Source organism: Leptonotus elevatus, chromosome 16 (assembly GCF_054856555.1).
Source record: "Leptonotus elevatus isolate MCC_2025b chromosome 16, RoL_Lele_1.0, whole genome shotgun sequence".
Classification (NCBI taxonomy): Eukaryota; Metazoa; Chordata; class Actinopteri; order Syngnathiformes; family Syngnathidae; genus Leptonotus; species Leptonotus elevatus.
The window spans coordinates 9,559,766-9,583,211 of record NC_141254.1 but is presented as its reverse complement, the minus strand read 5'-3'; the positions used below and the strand labels follow the sequence as shown (position 1 = coordinate 9,583,211).

The window sequence follows — 23,446 nt, the reverse complement described above, 5'->3', positions numbered from 1 at the left end:
TGTTTTTACTCACCGATATTGATATATAAAACTTAATTTAAGACAATGACAAAATATTGTGAATAAAGACCTTTCTTTTTGCTGCAGATGATTCGCCCATTTGCCGTAGTATAGCACTACTATACTCCTGCCAAGGAGGCAGGGCTCTACACTAACTTTTGCACTGTTAGCACCGGTGCTACCAACTTTTTCAGTTGGTCACACCACACAGGTTTTGGTCGAACCCTTTTTGGGGGGGAGCTGCAGCATGACCGCATTTGCTACTGTAGCAATCTCAATTTGCATAGCGTAGTTTCAAATGACGATGCAAAATATTTTACTGCAACAAGATTTGTCTGCAATAGAACAGGTCAATTATTTGATATTACTTTCTAATAAACTGAAAAAAGGCTTTGCTTTCGTGAACATTAGTTTGTTCAATGTAAAGGGGCCAGCTGACTCAGTATTATTCTTGTTCAATGTTTTGTTTTGTTGTAAGGGGTCAAAGGGGACTATTGTAAAGGTATTTTTGATGGTAAATGTTATAAGATTTGTGTATATAAAAAACAGCTGGTCTATTCTTTATTTTGATTCGTTGACATAGCTGCAACTAGAATTGAAGATGGAAGCCTAGTAGATGATTAGGTATTGAAAACAGAGTTGGACCATTGATTGTAATAATGTGAAAAAGAAAAAAGAAAAAAAGTGATTTCACACCCATAATTCTTCTTAATGTATGCCAGCTTTTATAGATTGATAGAAAGCCTACATTGTTTAGACATTTGCAATTATTAACGGTTAATGCATTAATGTACTTTTTTTGTCGGAGTTTGAAATGTCCGACAGTATTTGAATGCAGCTGCAGTTCGGTTCGCCGAACGCTGTGAATGTAGCTCCCGTCAGCAGCTAAGTGTCGTTCATACAATGATAGACTAATTAACAGACTGATTAACTTTCATGGCGTCCTTAATTAGAAAATAAATATAATTTCGAGGTGGCGTTGTGTGAGGACGAGTCAGGCTGGCCGCCTTGCGCCGCGACGCCTTCCACGTGCTGCGTGGCTCCATTATAAAAATACAAATAACTGGACAATTGCATTGAGTCAATGTGTTACTTGGAAGGCATTTATTTTGAAGTTGACATTTGCAACATCTTCCGGCCGTTGCACCACTCATTTAAACATGTACTCACTGGCATTTTCTCCCTATAAACTGTCTTGTTGTGTCAACACAGCGGTTGCCGCTAGAGGCTTTACTGACACCTCTTGCAGATTTACAGCTGACATGTATTGACACAACAAATTTGCCATTCAGTTCTCCTTGAAAGACAGTAGCAGTGGGTTAGACTCCAGGAGGATTACTTACACTGTCATTTTTATTTAAAACATATCTTTTGTCACACCAGTCCTGGAACTTTTTGGACACATCCTCCCTTTGGCAGACAAACCTGCACTACACTTGTTTAATTTGCTGGCCATGGGCCTCGTGCCAAGACCTTGAGCCGGGCTTGTGGTTATGACTGGATTCCCAGTAGTCTGGTGGCACTGTGTCCCGTTGGGCCTGCGGAGGATGGAGGGCGGAGCGCTTCACTTTAACGCAGGGCAGCTGGGAACAATGGGAACGTTGCCCCCCTATTCCCTTAGAGAGTGTTTGGGAGGGGGGGGGGATAAGGGGGGCGCTCTAACAACACCTGTGGGCAGCCCATTTGTCAAGTGATTTGTGGGAAGGAGTGCGAGGAGCAGTGGGAAGAGCGGAAGGAGGGATGTGAGGGAGTGATGCTTGCGGGGGGCTGGGCGAGGGAAAGAGGGGGGTAAACATAGTGGAGAATTATCACGAGACAACACACAATGCTTATTTCTCATTCACACAGGTATCAACTGTAAGTATATCGTTAAAAAAAACAAAAAAATTAACTACATTTCCTTTTCGGTTCCCAGTTTTGTTTTGGGGGGTTTTCACGGCGCGAAGGGCTCTCTTACATAAAAATGACCAATCAAGGACGGCACATAACTGTTGAACAAAAAACCAACATTAAGAACTCTTTGTGTATATTTTTTTCACAAAAATTAACTCACTCGAAATGTTAATATTATTGAGGTACTAGGTTGTTTGTCATGCATATGATTCTAAATCCGCAAAAAATTTACGATGCCTGGTCATGGCGTAGTAAAGGGCAGTATGAGACCCGCTATATGTGCAAATAAGACACATCTGTCATCTAGTAGTGAATGGTGGTATTACCCTTTATATTCGCAATTCCGCACCCGTAGATTTGCATTGTCATGTTTTTTTTCTTTTTTATAATGTTTTTTTCATATTTTCGATTTTTCACGCTCTCTTAAGGGATGTTTAGCCCCATTTCCACACTGTTTATGTGGAAAACCTGTTCAGAATGTCTGTCAGTGTTTTGGGAAGAATATTTTGGGTTTGTAAAAAACAAAAAAACAAAAAAAAATTCAAGAACAAGAAAAAAAAAACTCACTTTAGCCAATTATTTTGGCCGACGTTTGAAGGGCCATAGTCAGCTGATTTAGTAGGCCCAACTTTGTATATAGCCACTAGATTGTACTCTCTTCTTCATCTCTTTATGTACTCAGTTCAAATAGTGACCATAGTTTTCAGACTGAGACAGCAAATAACTGAAATGCCTTGTGTGACAGGCTACATTTAAATGAAATGTGTGGCACGACTGTTAGAAGAACAATCAGTTCGATGCTAAAATGCCAGCGATGACAGAATGTTACTGTAAAAAGTGGTGTATTTGAATGAAAATTATGCCATGTCCATAAAAGGTTTGTATTATGTGTTTTTTTAACATTATTTTGACTCCAAATTATTGCTCTATTAAGTGTATTTTAGCTTTCTGAATGTGATTCTAGCATGCATTTCATTGTGTTCAAGTTTATTTTGAAGATTTAGACAGTTTCACCTCAATCAGGGAATGAACAAAACATTTTAAGCATTAAAAAGTTAATCTTGGCTCTCACATCTAAACCAAACGTTGTGGACTCCAAATTAATGCTCTATTTGGTGTATTTTAGCATCCTGAATGTAATTCTAGCATGCATTACATTGTGGACATATTCATTTTGACAATTTTGACAGATTCAACTCAAATATACAATCCAAATACAGTACTGGTATACGGTATCGGCAAGTACTCAAATTTAAGTACGTTTATTAATGATTTTTTATGTGAGATCAGTGTATCTTTAGAATGTGCACTTACAATATTGTAATATTTCATTGTATGTGTAAAAGTTGATGCTGGTATTATTAGATTGTAAATGGTATGATTTGGCAGTCTTACCATAACACCTTGATTTATTTTTCCAACAAAAACCTAAACACAGTTGACTATATTTTCACACAATAATGTCAAAGGTAACCATAGAAACGTTTTATGCCTTTTGACCTAACTGCGGTTTTCCTCAAGAATTATCAACTGAAGATCACACGATCACTGCCCCAAAACGAAGACAAGTTGAAAGGCTTTTCCAATAAGAATGACCCTGACGTGATTTGAAGACGCAATCTTCTGATCTGGAGTCAGACATGCGCCCATTGCACCACAGAGTCATACATGTACTTTTTGCGGCATTGCGGGAAAGTGAGATTTCCCGAAAATACACAGGCTAGGCAAACCCACATTTTAGTCTGACACCTAAAAGTTAACTATGCGGTGAAACTCCCCTGCTCTTTGATTATATCTCTTAACAGTGTGCAATAAGAGGGTCAAGGGAGCAGACGAGGATTTGATATGTTAGCATCTCTTTATCCTCTCCGCCTTTTTGAAATGTCAAGTTCAAAGATGCGGAGCGGCCGCCTTGATCTGTCAGCTGAGACGACCTCGGGAATCAACTCGGCGACTCCTGTTCGCGGCGGTCTTGTTTCCGTGGCGAACCCTAAACATGGAGCGTTATTAAGTCTGATGTTGTTAAAGGAAGTAAACAGCCTTTTGATGTTTGTTCCTCGTGCTCCTGTCTGGCCTCCTTAAGTCAATTACATCAGCGTTCTCGATTTAATTAAAGCTTGGCTAATCTTATTCAATTACGAGTACAACACTTTCCCAAGCTGTCTAACTGATGCCCAATAGTGTTTGAACGCCAAGTTAAAAAAATTCCTGAGATAAGGATTCCAATGTCTTTTGTATTTTTATTCTGGTTGGACTCATGTTGCCTATCGTTATGTGATAAATAATTGCTGAGTCGTCAAGACAGTTTTCAAAGTGTGTCATACATTGTTCCTGCCTCCCTCCAGTTAGATAATTAATCGTTCTGTATTTTGTGATAGTGTCCAGGGGCATTTACTTGCATACCTACAGAGGGTGGGTGGTCTCTCCTGGGGTCTTCATTTTTCATGATTAATGAATGTTGCTTAAAAGAATATATATTGCAATATATGACAAATGAAACTGACAAATCAGACTGGGCTAATCGTCATTCAGCACATCGTAAAAGAGAAATTAAAGACTGCACCAGGAGAGTTTATAACAGGCAGTTAAGACCCCACACATTATCTGAGACAGTTAACATGTTGCTGTTTTGGTTAGCAACAGAGCTAGAAAAAAAGTGCTTCAGAAAGTCTACAGAATGACTGAGCTTCATAATGATCTATTGAAGATTGAGTAAATTGAGCTGAGCAGAAAACTGGTAAAGTTAACTTTATTGAGCCAGCTTGGAGAAGTTTTCTGAGGTGAGACGTGGAACGTGTCAGCGCTGTGGACAGGCTTGTATTAAACAGCAAGTCCGCCAATTTTACACACAGGCTGCTGTTCCCTCACTATGTAGAATTTTACATGTATACCTTTTGGACGAGCTCAGAAAAGCTGAATAAATGTCAGGGGAAAAAATCTGAAAAACTTTAGAAGACTAATCAACTTTGTAACTGAGATTGAAATCTGGATCTCTTTTGAAAAGTTAATGAAGCTTATTTAGCACCAACATCAGTTGGCCTTTTGCCAACTGCAAAAGTAGCACAACATTACGACAAAGCGATCTACAATAACATGACGCTAATGACCCTCTGCGTAATGCCGCCATTAACAAACAAAGGTGTAAGGATTTAAATCCCGTCCATATCGGTGTTCCGGACCTCTGCTGGGCAGCAGATGCCAACCTGGCTGGAGGTCGAGGAAGCCCATGGCGTCATGAGTCCTCCAGCCCTTCAGGGGGCCTTGCAGAGTCACAGTCAGGCTGACTCAGTGTCAGCATTTTTAGCTTTTATTTGGCTATGGTTTATAAAAATAGTGACGTAAGATTTGAATCCGGTTGGATGTGTTTGTAGTATGTTTCAGCCCTGTACGCAAGGCATATTTAAGAAAACACAATCTGTTGCCTGTGCAGCGGCTCATTACTTATTAAAAGCAGCCCTGGATGGGGTCTGTTTTATCAATATGAACGCATATTTATGACATTTGCTGCATTCGCATTAAACATTCGGGACAAGCTTTGTGTTGGTTGAAGACAATCGGCTTGTCTATTTCATCATGTCTGTGATGACCGTCTTCTTTTTGAGTCCAAACAGGCAATCAAGCGCTAATCACACACCCCAGCACACCTGACAAGCTTAGCTGATTTTAGTTTGGACTCTCGAGTCTTCAATCGGGTGGGAGGAGAGAACCCCCGAAGGTAGATTCCTAACGCTAAACTTGAGCCGCAGAGGTGGATCACATTCCCGCTTTCATCAGGCAGGTTTTCAAAAGACATTGGCCGTGTCCAGCAGGCGCTAAATTACCCGAAAAGTCCTGTCTGCTGAATAAATCCTGATTGTGACTCACTGTTGAGTGTGTGACTCTTATCTGAAAACAAAGCCTGCTATCCTGTTCCATCTCAAGACTGCCTGCCAGACTACAGGTCAACCCCCAATTTGTTCTCACAGTCATGGAAATAAACCCACGACCTTTTTTTATCGGGAAACGATTTTAGTGTCTCATCTGTCATTAAGGTGTGAAAAGACGCTCAACACACATGATAACTAACATAAAAGGGATGAATGGAAGTTTGAAGAATTGAAACTAAACACGATTCTCTTCTCAACGTATGAATAACTGCGCATCCTGGACAAGCCTTGGAAATCACTGGTAAAAAAAAAAAGCAAAACAACCGTCTCGATGTGTTTGTTTAGTTTCGAGGACCTCAACAGGTACACTCCAGTCTTGATCAGGATCCAGATGCTCACTGAATTTACAATGAGCTTAAGTCAAAATGTCACTGGTTCATCCCATAAATTGGGAATATTTACTGGGTTTCAGTGTCTTCTGTTGAGTCTGCGTTAAAGTTGTACCCTGATTTATAAGCGTGATGTGTAAGAATGTTACAAGGAACAGACTGTCTGCAGATATTGTAAATCAACAGTTGCCGGTGAGATTCCTCCACCAGCTTGTTTTCTCTCTCTCTCTCTCTCTCTCTCTCTCTCTCTCTCTCTCTCTCTCTCTCTTAGTTTAGTGCTCCAGAGAGACACTTAAAGAGATTAGCCCTCTGGGGAATCTGCCAAACAAATGCCCTGAAACTGATAACCCAACCTAAGAGAGAGACAAAAATAATTAGGCCCGCACAATGAATCAGCTGGAGGGGAGAGAAGCCCCTCGTAAGATGAGAGGTGACATCAATCTGACCGTGATAGTCGAGCCTACGGTGTTAGCAAAACATTTAGAGATGTACTGACACATGAACCTGTGCCTGATATCATAACGAACCCTTCTTACGGTTTGCTTAACAGTGAGATTACTTTAAGGAACGGCAACACAATGAAAAGCTCATTAAGAATGTAAACCAATACACGACTGCAGAGTTTACAGTAATGATGGGATTAATCAGTGGGGGTGAAAACAGCCAGCCAGCTATACCGTATGTGGCATTTGTGGCATAACACAGCTCATTAGCACAATAGGAAAACACTTTGGTTAGCCTCGGGGTTGGCATGAATATTCATGTGCACATGTAGGATCCGCACAGAGATGTGTTTTTGACTTCAAAGTCTCGCGTTCTAGCCCGCATCATTTTTAATTTGACAACAGATGCTGATGATGGTGCGGTGACAGGCGGGCTACTGGCACCGTGCCAGGCATCGGAAACTTCAGGAAACTGTTTTTAGGTTATTAACTAGACACTTTATTGATTCTGTGAGAGATTTCTAACTGAAAATAAACACAAAACATAATTTTTGGTTGTTCGTTTATGTCAGCCTCATGAAATGAAAAAACTCAAACATTTGAAAATATTGCCAATATCAAATATTTTTAGAATCGAATAATTTACCGCCCATCTCATCAGTTGATCGAGTAAGCAGATCAAAATTAATTTTAATTTTTTTACAGGCATGTGAGGTGCAGTTTTTTTTTTTTTTTTTGCCGCTTGGGGTCACCATCCTCACATTCCACTGTAATATCTGTGACGTTGAGTATAAATGGCTTTAAAAAGGCCTGGTAAGTGATTTGCGTGTCAGCTAATGAGAGCGTACAGTTAGCTGCCTGTTAGCCAGTCCGCCAGTTGATAGCTGCGATTCCAATCCCTCTAAGTCAAATCACTATTAGTGGAACACAGCTAAGTTTACTAGAAGCTAGCAAGTCCAAAGGTTTAAAATAATACATTTCTGTGACACCTTAATGTTAAAGTTTGCTACTTTGTGACCTGACTTGTACCTGCCCAGGCTGCGTCCTTTCGAAAATAATGAATTGCAACGACTTATTTTGACTGATGAGTGTTAATGGCTCTTCTGTGCTCTTTGCCCTTAAATGTCACAGAAAATGTTTTACTTCCTATTTTGTTACTCAAGCCGCCGTTGCTGGATACATCCTGCTGCAACCTAATCCCACAAAAGCTGAATAGCACATAAATATATATTTAACAAGCTTCTTCACAGTGTCCAGGTTCACGCTGGTCACTTTTGGCTGTTTGACGTGAAGACGGGGAACAAAAGCTATCAGACGACTTGGCATTCCTCGCAACAAAGATGATGTCCGAGGGGATGCCCTGAGCAAATAAAGTGGAGACGGCTCGTTGGCATGGGCTTTGTCCCGAGAAGAAACAAGCCTCAGATCCATTACAAGAGAGCTGACTTCGAGATAGAAGTGAAACTCTTGGCCGCTGACATCATGCTATCGAGGTCACGTTTCACACCTCTCAAGCCCTCAGGATTTAGGAGGGAATGTGTTCTTTTCCAGCCAGCCGGAGCGACGAGAGTTCATCATGGCTTCTTTTACAGAAAGACTCAACTCAGCAGTGTACGTTAATATAATTGCTCTGCAATGCCGGTTTCAAAAAAAAAGGGGCTATTTGTCACCTTGGTTATTTTTTATACGTTTGTGAGGGGGGGAAAAACAGTAGATGATCAAGGACGTGAGTCTATATTTTGACAAAACAAAAGTGCACAAAATGCAGTTTTTTTGCTTTAATAGAAAGCTCATATGGGGTCCGAGGATTCAACAATATGCCAGGCGTCATAAGCATTAAGAGCCAGCAGAAACTTTTGTTGCCATTTGTTTCCATTACAATATCGCATGAAACGAGTATTTGAAAATGTAAATGTTTTTGTGTAGAGTAGGAATGCTGTTATCAGTTTACCAAATCCACGTAAGAAATTTTAGGGATATTCACAAAGATTTTCCCCCATTAACAAACCAACAACAAGTAACCAGAGCTGAATTTAGTAAGTTCATCTCTAACTATAGATCAAATTTGCTTCCGTTTTTGTACAATTGTGTTTTAATAAGACTTTTTGGAATGGACTAATCACAAAAACCGAGATTACACTGGATGTGTTTTTGTGTTGACCTGTCGACTAACTAAAAATCGAGCCAATTTGCAGTTAATACGTCTCATCTACCACAATTCGCACTTGCTGGAAGTAAAAAATACTGCTCAATTAGGATCAGAAGCACTTAAAGGTAATTAACAGACTCTTTATTCATGCTGCTCAAACACTAGAGTTGGCATTGGTGGTTTGTTAACCAAATGACAAAATCTAGATGGACTAAGGGTTGGTATTTCTTTTATTCCAGCCAACATCTATCCTACATTCATTAAGTTGATTCCAACTTTTATCCGCATGCTTCTCTTTCTTCCGCGTTCCTTGATGTTGTCAGCCTTCGGAGCAAAGTAAACATTCCCAGGCTCATCAACTGCACTCAGAAAGCCCAACAACCCCCCAAAAAATGGCATGGCGATGAGAAGGGGCATGAGAGAGGTGTGCAGAGGATTTGGTGGGGGGGGCACGGCTCAGAAAAGGCGGGAAGGTCCCGCACTATTGTGGTGTCCGGTTTCTGTGTAACGTGAGTAGTGCACCTCATGCGACAGCGTGCAACGTCAGATGTGCGCAGCTGCCGATTAAGCTCTGTTTGCTGGCTGAGGAAGACAAGGCGGGAGAGGCCCCTTAATGAAGGAGGGTGTTTTTTTTGGGGGGGGGGGGGTTGTCTGTTGGTCTGACACTGATGGGACTTACGCCAAGAATTGGATGGCGGCCCAAGAGAGTGCCATGTGTCCCACAGATGGGCCTTCCAAATATGAAGGGACGTCATGTGCAGATGGCCACGTTTGCTTATAAAGAGTTGCGAGATAAGCGGCCGAGCCAAACCTGCCTCGCACTGAAATGCTGCAAATGAAAGTCCTTTAAATGTCTAGTGTGCAAAGACCACATTAAGAGAACAAAGAAAAAGAACGTTTATGTAGTTGTTCCCCAAAAAGTCTATAACACGTGTGTCATAGATCAATATTTGCTACATTTTCATACAAGTATGTATAATTTACAATGCAAACTTTTTTTATTCAACTTTATTCGACTGAAATGCCCATAAAACTTTAAAAAAATTGCAATTCAGCCTTCAACGTTTTCTTAGTTTTAATATTATTATGCGGTAGTTATCTTATTTCTTACACTTTTATGACAGTTAAGAGTGTTAAAATGTTCCGTTCTAAAATTGGCTGTAGGCCAGCGATTGATGGACTAAAGATTCTTCATAGTCAACTATTATGTGACGAAAGTGCGGTAGAACTACAGTAGATTAAACAATGACGTCAGTGATAAATTTTTAGCACTGTGCAGCGGGTCCCCAATCTTTTAAGATAAGAATCAAGTTCTTTTTGTCACTAAGTTGTCGCCCGTGAATGTGACATCATAATCATCAACGCCATTCAAAGGCTACAGGCCCAATATAACAACACAATTTTGACCTGCACGCGTCAATCCGACATTGATAAGCAAGAAAGTACATGATTACTGTTAATCATCAAACGGAAACAATACGTTCATTATCTGCTCTTGGTTTATGAGAACATGATTTAAGAGTCTCTCTTGGGATCGCAATGTTATGGACGATGGAGTTGTATCTGGGTCAGCATGCAACAGTTCATCGTGTCTCTCAGCTATCTTTAGTTGTTTATGTTCCCTTTTGTGTTTCTTACAAGCGTTTTCTGATAATATGTTGCTTTTTTTTTTTTTTTTGTGTCCTGTAAAAGCTGACACGCTATAGCATGTAATCTCGCCCGGACAGACTGTCTGTCAACACAAGCAGGGAGTAAGAAGATCTTTAAGTGTAAACAAGCGTCACGGTGAATATTTGTTCATAGCTTAATGCTCAGGCGAATAATAAGGGAGCAGAGAAAAACCACACCAACCACAATTCGCTTGACACTTCTGTACAAACAATTCAAACTGTGCGAGCTGAGCTGCCAAATCCCGGAAAATAGCTTATGTCTTTCCCCAGCGGCAATTTAAAAGAATAAGTAATGGTGTACACATTGTACTTTTAACTACTAAATGCAGGAAGAGTTTGTAAGTAACTGTTTCTCCTTCTCATGAGTAATCTGGTCTAAGACTGAGTTTGCTATCTCAAACTCCCCAAACAGGTCTTATCTTCTCAAGGGCACATTGTTCATCGTATGGATTTTCCACAGTTTGCAAATGGTGCGCTTAGAATAAAGGAGTGCAGCGGCAGGGAGGAACGTTCCGGGCGCTTCCGCGGCACCGAGGAGGTAGTCGATACGGGAGCTGCGGGAGAGAAACTCCCTCCCGGAAGGCGTGGGATCAAACTACACAGGCAGCTGCTGCTGGATATAAAATCCCGCTCTGACATCAGCCCATCCACTGAGGAGAACGCGCACACTAAAAAGCCTTGGAAAAAAAAGCCACACGGCCTTAAGCTTTCGGGTAGACGTCAGCTTTGCCTTTGATTGTCCAAAAGCACGATGGGATTCATCTGAGCCGAGTCTTTAAAATGGGTCACGGCTCAGTTTTTATGAGGTTGCTTATTGCGAGGTTAAAGTTCTGGAAGTCATTTTATTGTCGGGCATTTTTGGTCCAAGTTTGGAAAGCACTGCTTTAAAGCGAACCACTACAAAATGGTGTGGAATGAGGAAAAATATAAAAAAGTACACCAAATTTGAGTGAGTCTTTTCAGCTTCAAATGTATAAACCATCCGTAATGTCAAGCGTCACTTAGCAATTTCTGTTTTTACAGTAAACCCTCACTCAGCACAACTGCTTCTCTCATCAGGTTTCCGGAAACATCCAGCGAAAAGTCCAATTAATTACATATATCATGTTTGAGTGAGGCACAACAGGCTGCACTTAAGTCAGTGGTATTACACCATTGTCTGCGCATCAACGCGGTGCACTCTCTTTAATGAAAACAATGAGGCGGCGCATTCGATTGCATGGCTGTCAGTCCCGGCGATCACTCAGGCTAACGGCACTAATCCTGCTCAACAACTGCGACCAACAGCTGCACACTTCCTGCGTCGCCCACACGAGCGCGGCGGCGCTAGCAAGGCATCCTCGGGCACTCGGCCGAGGATGCTGAGAGGCGGGGTCACGGAGAGACCAAGCCAGTATTTACACCAGGATGATTTACTCAGTGGAATAAAATAACCAACAATTTTCACAAATGATCAAAACGATTTGATCCGATATCCTTTACAAATAATAAAAACGTCATTCAAGTAAGTGGCTATTTCCGCCTAGACTGGAATGTCATTCAGTTAAGCACAAGACCTCCGCCAAGGCCTGAAATATCATAAAATTGAACTTTTCGGAATGTAAAATCAGAGCTACTCTGCCATGCTATTCCCCTCCAGTCCAGTAGGTGATAATCTGGCATTACAAAATTGGTGTAGAACAAGGTTTTTAGCTATCAGATTATGCGGTTTACTATCCCATTGGCTCGAATGCACCTGGACTCCAACGGCGAAAAATAAAAATCTTTTCTTGGGCTCTTCACCAAAATGACTTTATTGACATACAAGGTTATGAACAATGCGCAAAGAACTAGCTTGCGCAGTGGCATAAGAATATGTCATCTTGTGGCACAAAAAGGCATGTTCAGTTATCACTTTACTGTTTTAAAATATTTTAATTTGACTGTTCTGTATCTATATATATACACGTTAGAGATAAGATTATGACTCATACCGAAATACTAATTCAGCTTACACTACCAAAATTAAACTGACTTTCGTAAGCCTCTGAACTAGCTAACAGGTAGAATAACAAAATCTCTCTCCTAACAACATTGCAGCTTCGTTGACCCTTGAGGCACCCCTCGACTTCCTACTACGTAATTACAGTGGTACACTTTGACATTTTCCGACCAAATATTGCTTGGGTTCACAAAATACGCTTCCTGATATCCATGCAAAATGCTCACTTGTGCTTTTTGTCAACGTCTTTCAACGCCTTCAACATCTGTCAATGCTTTCTGTAAACGTCTTATGGCTCAGTGTGTCATGTATTTCAGGTATACATTACTGTAAATAAGCCTTGGATATTTATATTTGACAATAAATTAAGAGAGGAGTAATCTGAAGTGTGGGTCACAGAATGAATTAAACTCATAAATCAAGCCAGCACTGTACAGTAAATAACAAACCAAACAATCCATAAACTATCCCTTTCAAATGAGATTAGCGTTCAAAAGCATACGCATTGCAAGCATACACATAACTTACTTAACTGAGCTTCTTGTGTGCCGCTACTTGTTTTGGCTCATAAAAATGCTGCACTGTCAGATTCCATACGTTGAACAACTGTCTCGGCGTGCAGCTGTCTCACATATTTTAACTTGAAGGATCTCGCTGGGCTGAGAGGCGGCCGATGAAGCCTGATTGATGTGCAGAGCTTCATAATGGAACGGCATGAGTAGACCCGCTTTCTGCGGCCGCCACTCTGTGTTTTGTAGACGTCACCGTGAAAACTGCGCTGCTGATTTAATGCACAAAAACGGTGCCTGTAAAGTATCACGGCCATCATGCTGATGAACAGCGGCCTGTGAAATCAATATAGGTCAGCATCCACTACTTGATTTGAATTTGTCATATCCGCCATGGCTTCGCTTCCATTTAAAAAAGAAAAGAAAAAAAGATAGCGCTCCTGTGGCCACAAATTGTATTTAGGTAAGTGCTCCTCAAGGCCCATTAGAGGGACAAGAACCTGCTTCAGCGGCTTCTCCATCAGCGGCCGGCAAGCTAATCCCAAAACAGACGGCTTTAGTCCGTCTCCGAAGGAGGTAGAAGGGAAGACGAGGATTAGGTTGTGGTAAACCTAATTAAGACAAGGCTGAGTCAAAAACAGGGATTTAAGGGGGCGAAATAAGGATAAGGTGAGTGTTGTCCCATTGGGAGGGTCCTCCAGTACATCGTCTATTTGTTTGTATGCAGTAAAAGCCAGCTTCAGTTACGAGACGTCTGTTTTTACTGGCATTTTCTTTAAGTACTGCGACTTGCGGGTCACCAAAAGGCAGGTAGGAAAAGTCATCACATGTCGTCATATGATAGCAATAACACACAGCAAAGCGGAACTGCTAAGGTCCAAAACAATATGTTCTGGAACGCTGCTCCGTCTTTGATTTGTCCATATTTTTAAAACATCACATATAAAATAGCATAAATATAGTTTGGGCTGTATTTTTGCTATCTCGCGAGATAGTCTGGCAAAATCCTGTGAAATTTTGCCAAGATGAGCTTTTGTCGGTTGTTTTTTTGACATTTAATGATGTTCTCTTAAGATCTCTGACGTATTCGCTCCATAATGGCAACAACAAAGCAGAGATTTCTATCCCAAACCCCCCTTCTGTATCCGACGGATAATAGCCATTAATCGCCGTTAATAGCATTATTGAATAAATGCACTTGAACCAACATTTAATGAGATGTAACTGCTGATCGTGAGCGCACACATACACACACACACACACACACACACAAAAGCCAGACATGACTCAAAGTCTTTGGGAGTCCAAGGGAATATTTTGGCAGTTTGCAGTTCAGCTGATGCCAAGCCTGCATCGTCAAGAAACTAAATACTGCACCACTGAGGCTCTAATGAGACAAGCCAGCTCTGATTTAATTTGAACTACACATCCCACGTGTTGAATTTCAAACACGTTAGGGGGTTTGGATTAACTAGTTCCACTACATCTTAATAATAGGCTACTAGCTAATTTTTGTAAAATGATTTCTTATAGATAATATTGGCAAGGATGGAGTCAGTGTCTTATCACGCAACAACAATGTGGAGATTAGAACGCCTTTGCGCTGGGAAAAAAATTAGTTTGCACACAAAATGTAATAAAATATTGCCATAACAATGAGTTACATAGACTACACGTAAAAAGCTAACATTTTACTCAATCTCAATCCAAAGTTTGTAAAAACATTACACTATGCAACACACGTTAAAACAAGTCATATGTCTGTGGTAGAAACGAAGTGGGGCAATCTTCCCAAATAAAGATTTTTTTTTAAACACGAATAAACAGACTATTTAGACTTAACGACAGCCTTAGTGCCCTATTACAATGAATGTCAAGTTCAGCAGGTGAAAATGTGGCACATGACTCTCTCAATGCTTGTAAAATGCGTCTACTAATAGGCTTGGACTGCAAAAAGATTTTCGTGATTATTTACAAACATATTGGCAACATTTGGGGGAAAGGGGCTTTCTGTTATGCTCAATGATAAAGTTTCAAACTGCTTATCAGCAGGTTCATTGGCGCTAACTGTTTCAAGTGCCTTAATTAAACACATAAAGCATTAGCGAGACTTTCTGCTGCGTTAAAACGTCAGCAAATACGAAAATATATATACCCGCGTGTTGTATAAAATGCACTTATCAATGAAAAACACGTTAATTGTCGTTGAAATGATGCTACCCCGAAAGGGACGCCAACAAGTTAGCTACACGTGCGCGAGACGGAATTTAAAACGACTACTGTACTTTCAAAGTCAGCGCTTAAAAGTGCACTTACAAAAAAAAAAAAAATGTCAAGAGTTGTTGGTTTCAACTCACCGCTCCAGGCGTGGAGAATGAGAAAGAAATACGCTCTTCGTTGCTGGAGAGCCATGTCGCCTGTCCTAGCTCGACGTATCCAAGCTACAAACTAAAGCAAGTGCGCAGGAGAGCGAGAACAAGTTGGTGGTAGACTGCAGCCCGAAAGGCACAACACCGGCCAGGAGGAGGAGGAGGAGGAGGAGGAGGAGGAGGAGGAGGACACGATTCACGAGACTGAGGAATCACACAAGGAGTGAAGGAGGCAAGGAAGAATGAAAGAGGTCAATTTCAGTTAAGGGGACGAGCGAAGGAAACAAGGAGACGAGCACAAATTAAGGAGACGAGACTGAGTGAAGGAAATGAGTGAAATAGACAAATGAAGGAGTCAAGGGAAGAAGCAAAGGAGACATATTAAGGAGACCAAGGAGTCAAGAGATGAGTAAAGGACGCATGAATAAGCGAAGGGGACAAAGTTGAATGGAGACAAAGAAACAGATACACGGAGATAAGTGAAGGAAGCGAGGAGACAAGCAAAGAGAAATGAAGGAGAAAGGAGACGTGGAACCAGGGAAATAAACTGTAGACTACTTAAAATAAGAGAAAAAGGCACGAAGAGTAAAAAGGAAAAATCAAGGAGACAAATGGAGTAAATACATTAAGGAGGCACGGAGATGAGGTAAGGAGACATGATTGTAAAAAAAAGAGGCAAAGCTGAGTGAATGAGACGAGTCAAGGACAAATGAGACACGTGAAGGGGACATGAAGACAAGTGAGAGGACACAATGGCAGGAGAAGGACGCAAGGAGTGAAGGAGGCAGGAGACCAGATTGAGGAAGGAGATGAGAGAAGCACACAAGCAGATGAGAGGTGACAGATTGTGAAGGAGGCAAGATTTAGGAGGGAGACAAGTAAAAAAAAAAAAAAACCTATACATCAAGGATGGAGACTTTCAGAATAGTGAAGGAGACAAACAGAAACTACAAAATTGAGACCAGATTGAGTTTAAGGAGGGAAATGAGGAGGGTTAAAGCGTCAGTGTTTTTTTTTTGCTGTGTGCGTGCGTGTCACAACCGCTTATCACGTCCTGATTTACCACCTCATCTAAATCCTCAAGGTCCAATTCCTTATCACGATGCCACACCTAAATCACATCCTTTTCAGAATAGCTCATTATTCCTTATTTATATTCTAATGAATGTATTTTAATCAAGATTTTTTTTTTTATAAATGTAGGCTGAAATGAATGAATAAAAATCACCTGATAAGTCATTCCTGCTAAACTTTTGGCCATATTACAAATGATTTCATTCATTATAGTGCTGTTTTTAAGATGGAATTAAACTAATACATATCAAAACAATGATCTATCCTATTGCATGTCACACATAAAAAGTTAATTTTATTAAACATTGTAACATGATGAAATCAATGTAAGTATAACGCTCATACATAATTATGCTAACCTTATAACCTGGGCGTGTCTCATTGCTTCAGGCTAAAAACGTTTGACTTCTCCTTTGAAGGTGAATGTTGGATCGCTCCCATTTTTGCATTTCAGAGATTCAAACAAAAACACAGTATTCAACCACAACTTGTGGTGACTCGCTTCTGAAGACAAAAACATACAAATAATCCGCATTTAAAGTTGACAGACAATGACGAGGAAGAAATTACAACTCAAAGTAATTGCTTGTCTTTTTAAGCATGCAAAAGCTAAGACCAGAAGTCAGGCAAAAATGCTCCCTTAGTGGTCGTGAGAAGAAAAGCGTGGATCTGATCATCTTTTCTTGAAAGAAAGAAAATAAATTTAAAGCACTTGTTTTTCCCAAAGTGCCCTCACGTGGGACAGCTGAGCTACAGTCCCTCATGCAATTTTCAGACTTTAGCATGAAATCAAGGTACCAAAATATTTGGCTTGACGAACCAGGAAGTATTTGGTTCCGCAGGAGCCACCTTTGCTAAAACAGCTGCCACAAAGGAAGCTTCCGGGGGTCACCGCCACCTCCCCTTCCGACCAACCACCCCCAGCTGTCCCATCACCCTCACATGAGCCCCTTCAGCTGCTGCAAGCGTGGAACATTTACGACTTGGTTTGGTGGCTCGGCTCTCTCAAAGCCGTGTCATTTCTTTTTTGCCGCCGGTCCGCCGGCGGGGTTTGTTGACGCGTTTGCACGCGTGTTGTCTCAGGGACGCAAAATGTAATTCAAAGAACTCAAGTGCCCTGTGGCATTTTCAGATGGAAATAAATCGGCGGGGTGCCGAGCACTGAGTAGGCTCCATGGCGAAAAGACAAGAGCGCCTTCTAAAATTCCAATTACCGAATCTTACCGTTCTGTCGTGAGGTCAACTGAATTCTCTGAACGCACCGTAGCCTAGCACGAACCTACGCTACCCAGAGCAGACCCTGCAAGCCTCAATGGGTCCAAGAGCAAAATTTGACTTTGGCCACTTTATGACAATATCACTCATTGTTGAATTCCTCGTTGAGGGATAAATAAAAATATCTACTGACAGGATGAACCCAGGATTGTGTGTGCGCAGTTCATTTTGTGCTGAAGGATTTCATGTAAATAGATGAACGACTATCGGTACTTTTCACTCATTCACTGCCATTGACGCCTAATTTTTAATAATCTTGTGTTCGCTTTTTAATCGTGAGTTAACGAGTGAAGTGACACGATTTTGTTACAATTCATTTTAATCACCTGACGCCCCTAATTTTTGATCATCTTTTCTTCTTCTTCTTCTTTTTTTTTTTATATTAATTTTTTATAAACATTATTAAAAATTAGGGGCATCAGGCGATTAGAATTTGTAATCGTAATTAATCGCATGATTTCACTAGTTAACTCACAATTAATCACAAATTTTATATCTGTTCTAAATGTACAATAAAAAAATTATAGGTTTTCATACTTTTGTTAACAAAAGTGGAGAAAAATGTTTAACGAATAGAAATAGTTAAAATGAATTTTTGACATTAATAGCCGTCAATGGCAGTGAATGAATTAAAAAGAAAAAGAAAAGATTACAAATTTGGAGCATCAGGCGATTAACATTTTAATTGTAATTAATCGCATGACTTCAATAGTTAACTCACAATTAATCACAAATTTTGTATCTGTTCTAAATGTACAATAAAAAAATGCTAGGTTTTCATACTCTTATTAGCAAAAGTGGAACAAAATGTTAAACTAATAGAAATAGTTCAAATGAATTTTTGACGCCTGTAGCCGTCAATGGCAGTGAATGAGTTAAATATGTGCGTCTGAAAGGCAGGTGCAAACAAATACCGCTGAGGCACAGGAAAAATGAGAGGCGACAGGTGGATTTTTTCCCGCTCATTTAAACATATTTGAAATGCCAGAAACAACCATTAATGTGACAGATTGTCTATTGCGCAATGCAGATTTGGAGTTTGTCACAAGAAGGAGTCATGCCATACCATACAACCGATGACAATACTCAGCATTTTAAATAAGCTATAAAATGTCAAGGCAAATATTTAAAATAAAGAGCTAGGGATCAAATTAACTCTAAGCCTAACACACACAGCAAACTCGCTTAAATTGGAATTTGGTATGTGATGAAGTGGGATAAAGTAAGGCAGTTAAGCTAGCTAGTGGAACGGGCTACCTAGATGAGTAGATAGGTATGGGAGTATATAGTACATAGTTCAGTAAGTACACACTTAAATTCTGTAGAGTAAAATTTACTCTATTTAGAATGGGACCAAATAGAGTATACTAATATTTACACTTGGAAGAGGATAAAATGAAGAATTGAGGAACGAACTCACAGCCTTCAGCTTGAGAGACTGCCACTCTACCACCTGAGCTGTGCCACTCCTACTATTTGCAAAAACATTGTGCAGGAGCCTCGTGGCTCTCACCCTAGCTGAAGGTCGTGAGTTTGTTCCTCTGACCTTGAGTGTCTTTTATTTTTTCCCAATTCTCTATTTTACTCTCTTCCAAGTGTAAATATTACTCTAAAACTGAGTCAATTTGGTTCCACTCTAAATAGAGTCAACATAATTTACTGTGTAGATCTGTAAATAGGCAGCTAAGGAAAGTCAGTAGCCATTGAAATGGATTAGGTAGGTACAGTAGATAGGTAGGTAGACTGGTAGTTTGGTAGGTATAGGTACAGCATGTGACGATGTAAGCTAGGTAAAGTAGGTTGGTAGCTATTTGGAATGGCTTATGTAGGTAGGCAGGTACCGCTAGGTAGGTTTGGTAGGATATTTTATGGGTAGGTACTGGCCAGCACTACATAGATAAGGTAGGTCAGACAGTACTCTATGTCGGTATGTAAGTAAGTATGTGGGATGAATATGCAAATAAGTAGGTCAGTAGATCACAAGTCTGCATGGTGTTCCGCAGATGGACTTGATCATTAAATGGTAAGCTTTGGTTCCGTCGTGACTGGGAACGGTTACGAAAGAGCAGGAGCGCTTAGTACCAGTGGTTTCACGTCGCTGCCAAGTGGTCTACAAAGCAGGCCGGCGGCAGGAACGCTCACACGTGTTCCAAGTGTATGTTGCACCTCATCATCGGGGACTATTTGCTTTGGACTGCAGCCAGATTCTCTCTCCTCACTCAAATGTATTTGCAGGCTGCCCGGCTGCTTGTAAGCAGCTTTTTTCGTCCAATCGCGCGTACGCGCATGTGCTTCTTTGTTAGCAACGGTAGCAATTCAAGTCAAAGTTAAACATTTCTTGACAATAATATGTTATATGTGAGCTCACCAGTCCAAACATGACATTCTGATTAATATCACATTTGTGGAATATGACTTATGAAGCAAAATCCAGCTGTTTTTAGCCATCTCAGGAGGCGGCCATTTTGCTATTTGCTGTCGACTGAAGATTACATCACTGTTGCTCAGGCCTCAGGCAACCACCAATCAGAGCTCAGCTGTTTTCTTAAGATGCACTGTGATTGGTTGTTACCTGAGCACTGAGCAACATTGATGTTATCTTAAGTCGACAGCAAGTGGCAAAATGGCCGCCCCCTGAGATGGATAAAAACGGCTGGATTTTGCTGCTTGAGTCATATTCCACAAACGCAATATTAACCAGAATACCATATTTAAACTAGTGGGGCTGCATAGAATATATTATTGTAAAAAAAAAAGAAGAAGTTTGAGTTGACTTCCCCTTTAAAGTAAAATTGGCTGAACTATGACTTTCTTACCCGATGACCTGAGGTGTGTTCAGGCAGAGTCCTTTTCAACATGGTCTGTTTATTATTGTTCATTCAATTGTTTGTCTGTTTTTAATAATCAACTCATTTCCCCGGTAGAGTTGCGAGAAGATGTACGTTTCTGGATGAATTGCTCGTAAACAGTAATCTGATCTTCAAGTATTTTTGACGGCCACTCCATCGGAGAGTATCGTTAGATTTAAGAAGATAATGAATCAGATTACGTTATGTGATCAATTCATGCAGAAATCCAAGTAACTCCAGAGAGTTTCGATAATTTCCTTCTGTTTAAGCAAGTTAAAAGTGTCAGGGAGTAAAAATCTAGAAGCGCTTCTCTCAGAATACTCCTCAGCCTTTGCTCACCAAGTCTGTTTTTTATCAAAAGCAATGGAAAGGCTTTTTAAGAAAACATCTTTGAACTTTGGCAGCGAAAAATCCTCAACCTCATGAAAAGTTTTTCTCCCGTCCCCCAACTACCCCCACCCAGGCGGAAATAAAGAGCATTGCTCTCTGCCAAATCATTAAATTTTCAAGCAAGGCAAATTTCTTTGTTACCTTCTCGTTTTTTTTTTTTTTTTTTTTACCGGTCGTCTTGCCGACGGGGGTGAAGTCAAGGTGTCCACTTTGAGTAGTTGATGGTTTTTCTCTTTCACGCAGAGCTGCTGCAAAATTTCACATCAGAACCATCATATAAAACCATCCCATTAAATATTTTTTTCATTATTATGTCAAATTCATTGATTGCTATTTTATGCTCAACCAAATTAATATTATTCTTCACAGAATTACAGAATGTGCTATTTTAGGATTTCAAAAAAAAAAAATTTTAAAGGATGGCGAATGTGCTCGGGCAACACACGCGGGCACACAGATTGGGGGCAGAGCGCTTCACTGCGGGGGTGCCAGACAATGTCAAGGACACCACTGGTCACAAAATGAGAGGAAGGAAGCGAAAAACACGCTGACAATTAAAGTAGATTTATGTCTGTAATATCGAAAAGCGAATTACTTTGAACGACAAGAATGGCCACTAGGCAAAACGCAGGCTTGAAGGAGTGAATAGATCATTATTATCATGTCACTTTTATTGTTTGAATTGTGTAACATGACCACACAAACAAGACTGTATGAGGAGATTGATTGAACTCTTTACGGGTCTTGTATGCACTTGTGTCTCCAATTGTCATTTCCAGATTTTGTTCATTTTACGTTTGGGACGAGTGGAGAAGTGCCCCGCCAGATCCAGCAGGGGGCACTAGGATTTTTCCTTTCAAAAAAAAAAAAAAGTATTTAAAAGAGAGAATATTTAAAAGCATTTTCTTGAACAGAAACAGCATATTAGCTACTGTGTTGAAATAAAAACAATTTTTTTTTTAAAGCAACGCAATAATGTTGGTCGATTTTACAACATAAAATTATGAATTAGCAGTTCATTTGTTTTGGTAAAAAATCATATTTTGTAGTTTGAACTATAATTTTAAACCAGATGACTGGTGATCAAAATAGGAACTAAATAAATAAAAATTAAACTGAAAGTCAAAATGATTATGTTTACAGTAAAATAATGAATACATCTGGGTTTTGTTTTAACATTTTTAATCAAATGGCTACTTAAAAATGTTTTTCACTGTTTCAATTTTAAATAAAAATGAAAACGGACAATAATAAATAAAAATAATAATTTGTAATACATTTTAAATATATTTTGTAATTTTACTTGAAATTATTAAAATTTTACAATTTCAAATTTAAACAAAAACAAATACCAAAACATTTTTACATTAAAATTAAACAGTTCATTTCTCTTAAAAAAAAAAGTAGTTTTTATTCGAACACATTTTCTCTCTTTTTTTCATTAAACAAAAACAAAAAACACAAAAAAAGACAAATAATCTAACCAACAGTCTTTACCAAAAACTATCTAGCCAAGAGAAATACCGTACAATTCATCACAACACAAAAACAAACGTCACAAACATAACCAACAAACCAAAGAAACCAAAACAAAAAAACAATCTGACAGACAAGATAAACAGTTCATTTCCCCCCCAAATGTAATTATTTTCCATCCATCCATCCATTTTCTGTACCGCTTGTCCTCACAAGGGTCGCGGGGGTTGCTGGAGCCTATCCCAGCTGGCTTCGGGCAGTAGGCGGGGTACACCCTGAACTGGTTGCCAGCCAATCACAGGGCACACAGAGACGAACAACCATACTCACAATCACATCTATGGACAATTTGGAGTGTCCAATTCACCTGCCATGCATGTTTTTGGAATGTGGGTGTAATTATTTTCCCCCCAAGAAAAAATAATAATAATTACTGCTCCCCAAAAGAATCACTTTTTCAAAGTACAGTTCAATTATATCAAACTTTTTAGCACATTTACATTTAATCTTGAACAACTGCTTTTCAAATTTATTCAGGTGCAATTTTATCTAACTTTATGTGCAACGCGTTTTAATTGTATATAATATATATATAATAGTATAGTTGTTTATTTACCAATACTTAAGCACAGTATTGATGTTCAAACAGATGGACTTTATTACTACTTTCCATATGCTGCAGGACTGGAAGCACATGAGGAATTATGAGAAGACGGAGGGTGCCCCATCACTCAGCGTATTGTACGTGTTTGTGCAAGCTTAGCGGGCGTAAATGGGTTAGCAGACTTAAGGGGGAAGGGGGAAGCGTACGTACCCCGCCGTCATCCCTCAGGTCGCGTGACAGCGTCTGCCCCGGAGGCCGCCGTCACGTTAGCGCTGACCCCCCACTCCCGACGACTGTCGCCATGGCCACATCACGCCTTAATGAAGTCATGCGTCACGGAGGCACACCTCCACTTCGACACATCCGCATCTTGTTCAGGGCGTGCCGGTCGGGGGTGTCAACCTTAAAGACAAGAAAATAGGGGAGGTTTGGAACCCAGGTGGCCTCAACATACACAATTAAAACGTAGTCTTGTTTTGTAGGGGTAATTCGTAAAAATGCATAAATGA

General features: G+C 40.2%; 1 protein-coding gene across 3 annotated transcripts in view; it reads right to left on the bottom strand.

Moving 5' to 3' along the window:
* Positions 1 to 16,113, bottom strand: part of mcama (melanoma cell adhesion molecule a) — a 35,093-nt gene extending 18,980 nt beyond the window's left edge. Inside the window, exon 1 of one of the 3 annotated variants that reach the window (XM_086098790.1) lies at positions 15,258 to 16,113. In XM_086098790.1, the coding sequence (XP_085954916.1) occupies positions 15,258 to 15,312 (55 nt within the window). In that variant the 5' untranslated portion in view covers positions 15,313 to 16,113. The remainder of the gene's footprint in view (positions 1 to 15,257) is intronic. The other 2 variants (XM_086098791.1, XM_086098788.1) reach the window with 2 other exon arrangements.
* Between the last annotated feature and the right edge of the window lie 7,333 nt (positions 16,114 to 23,446).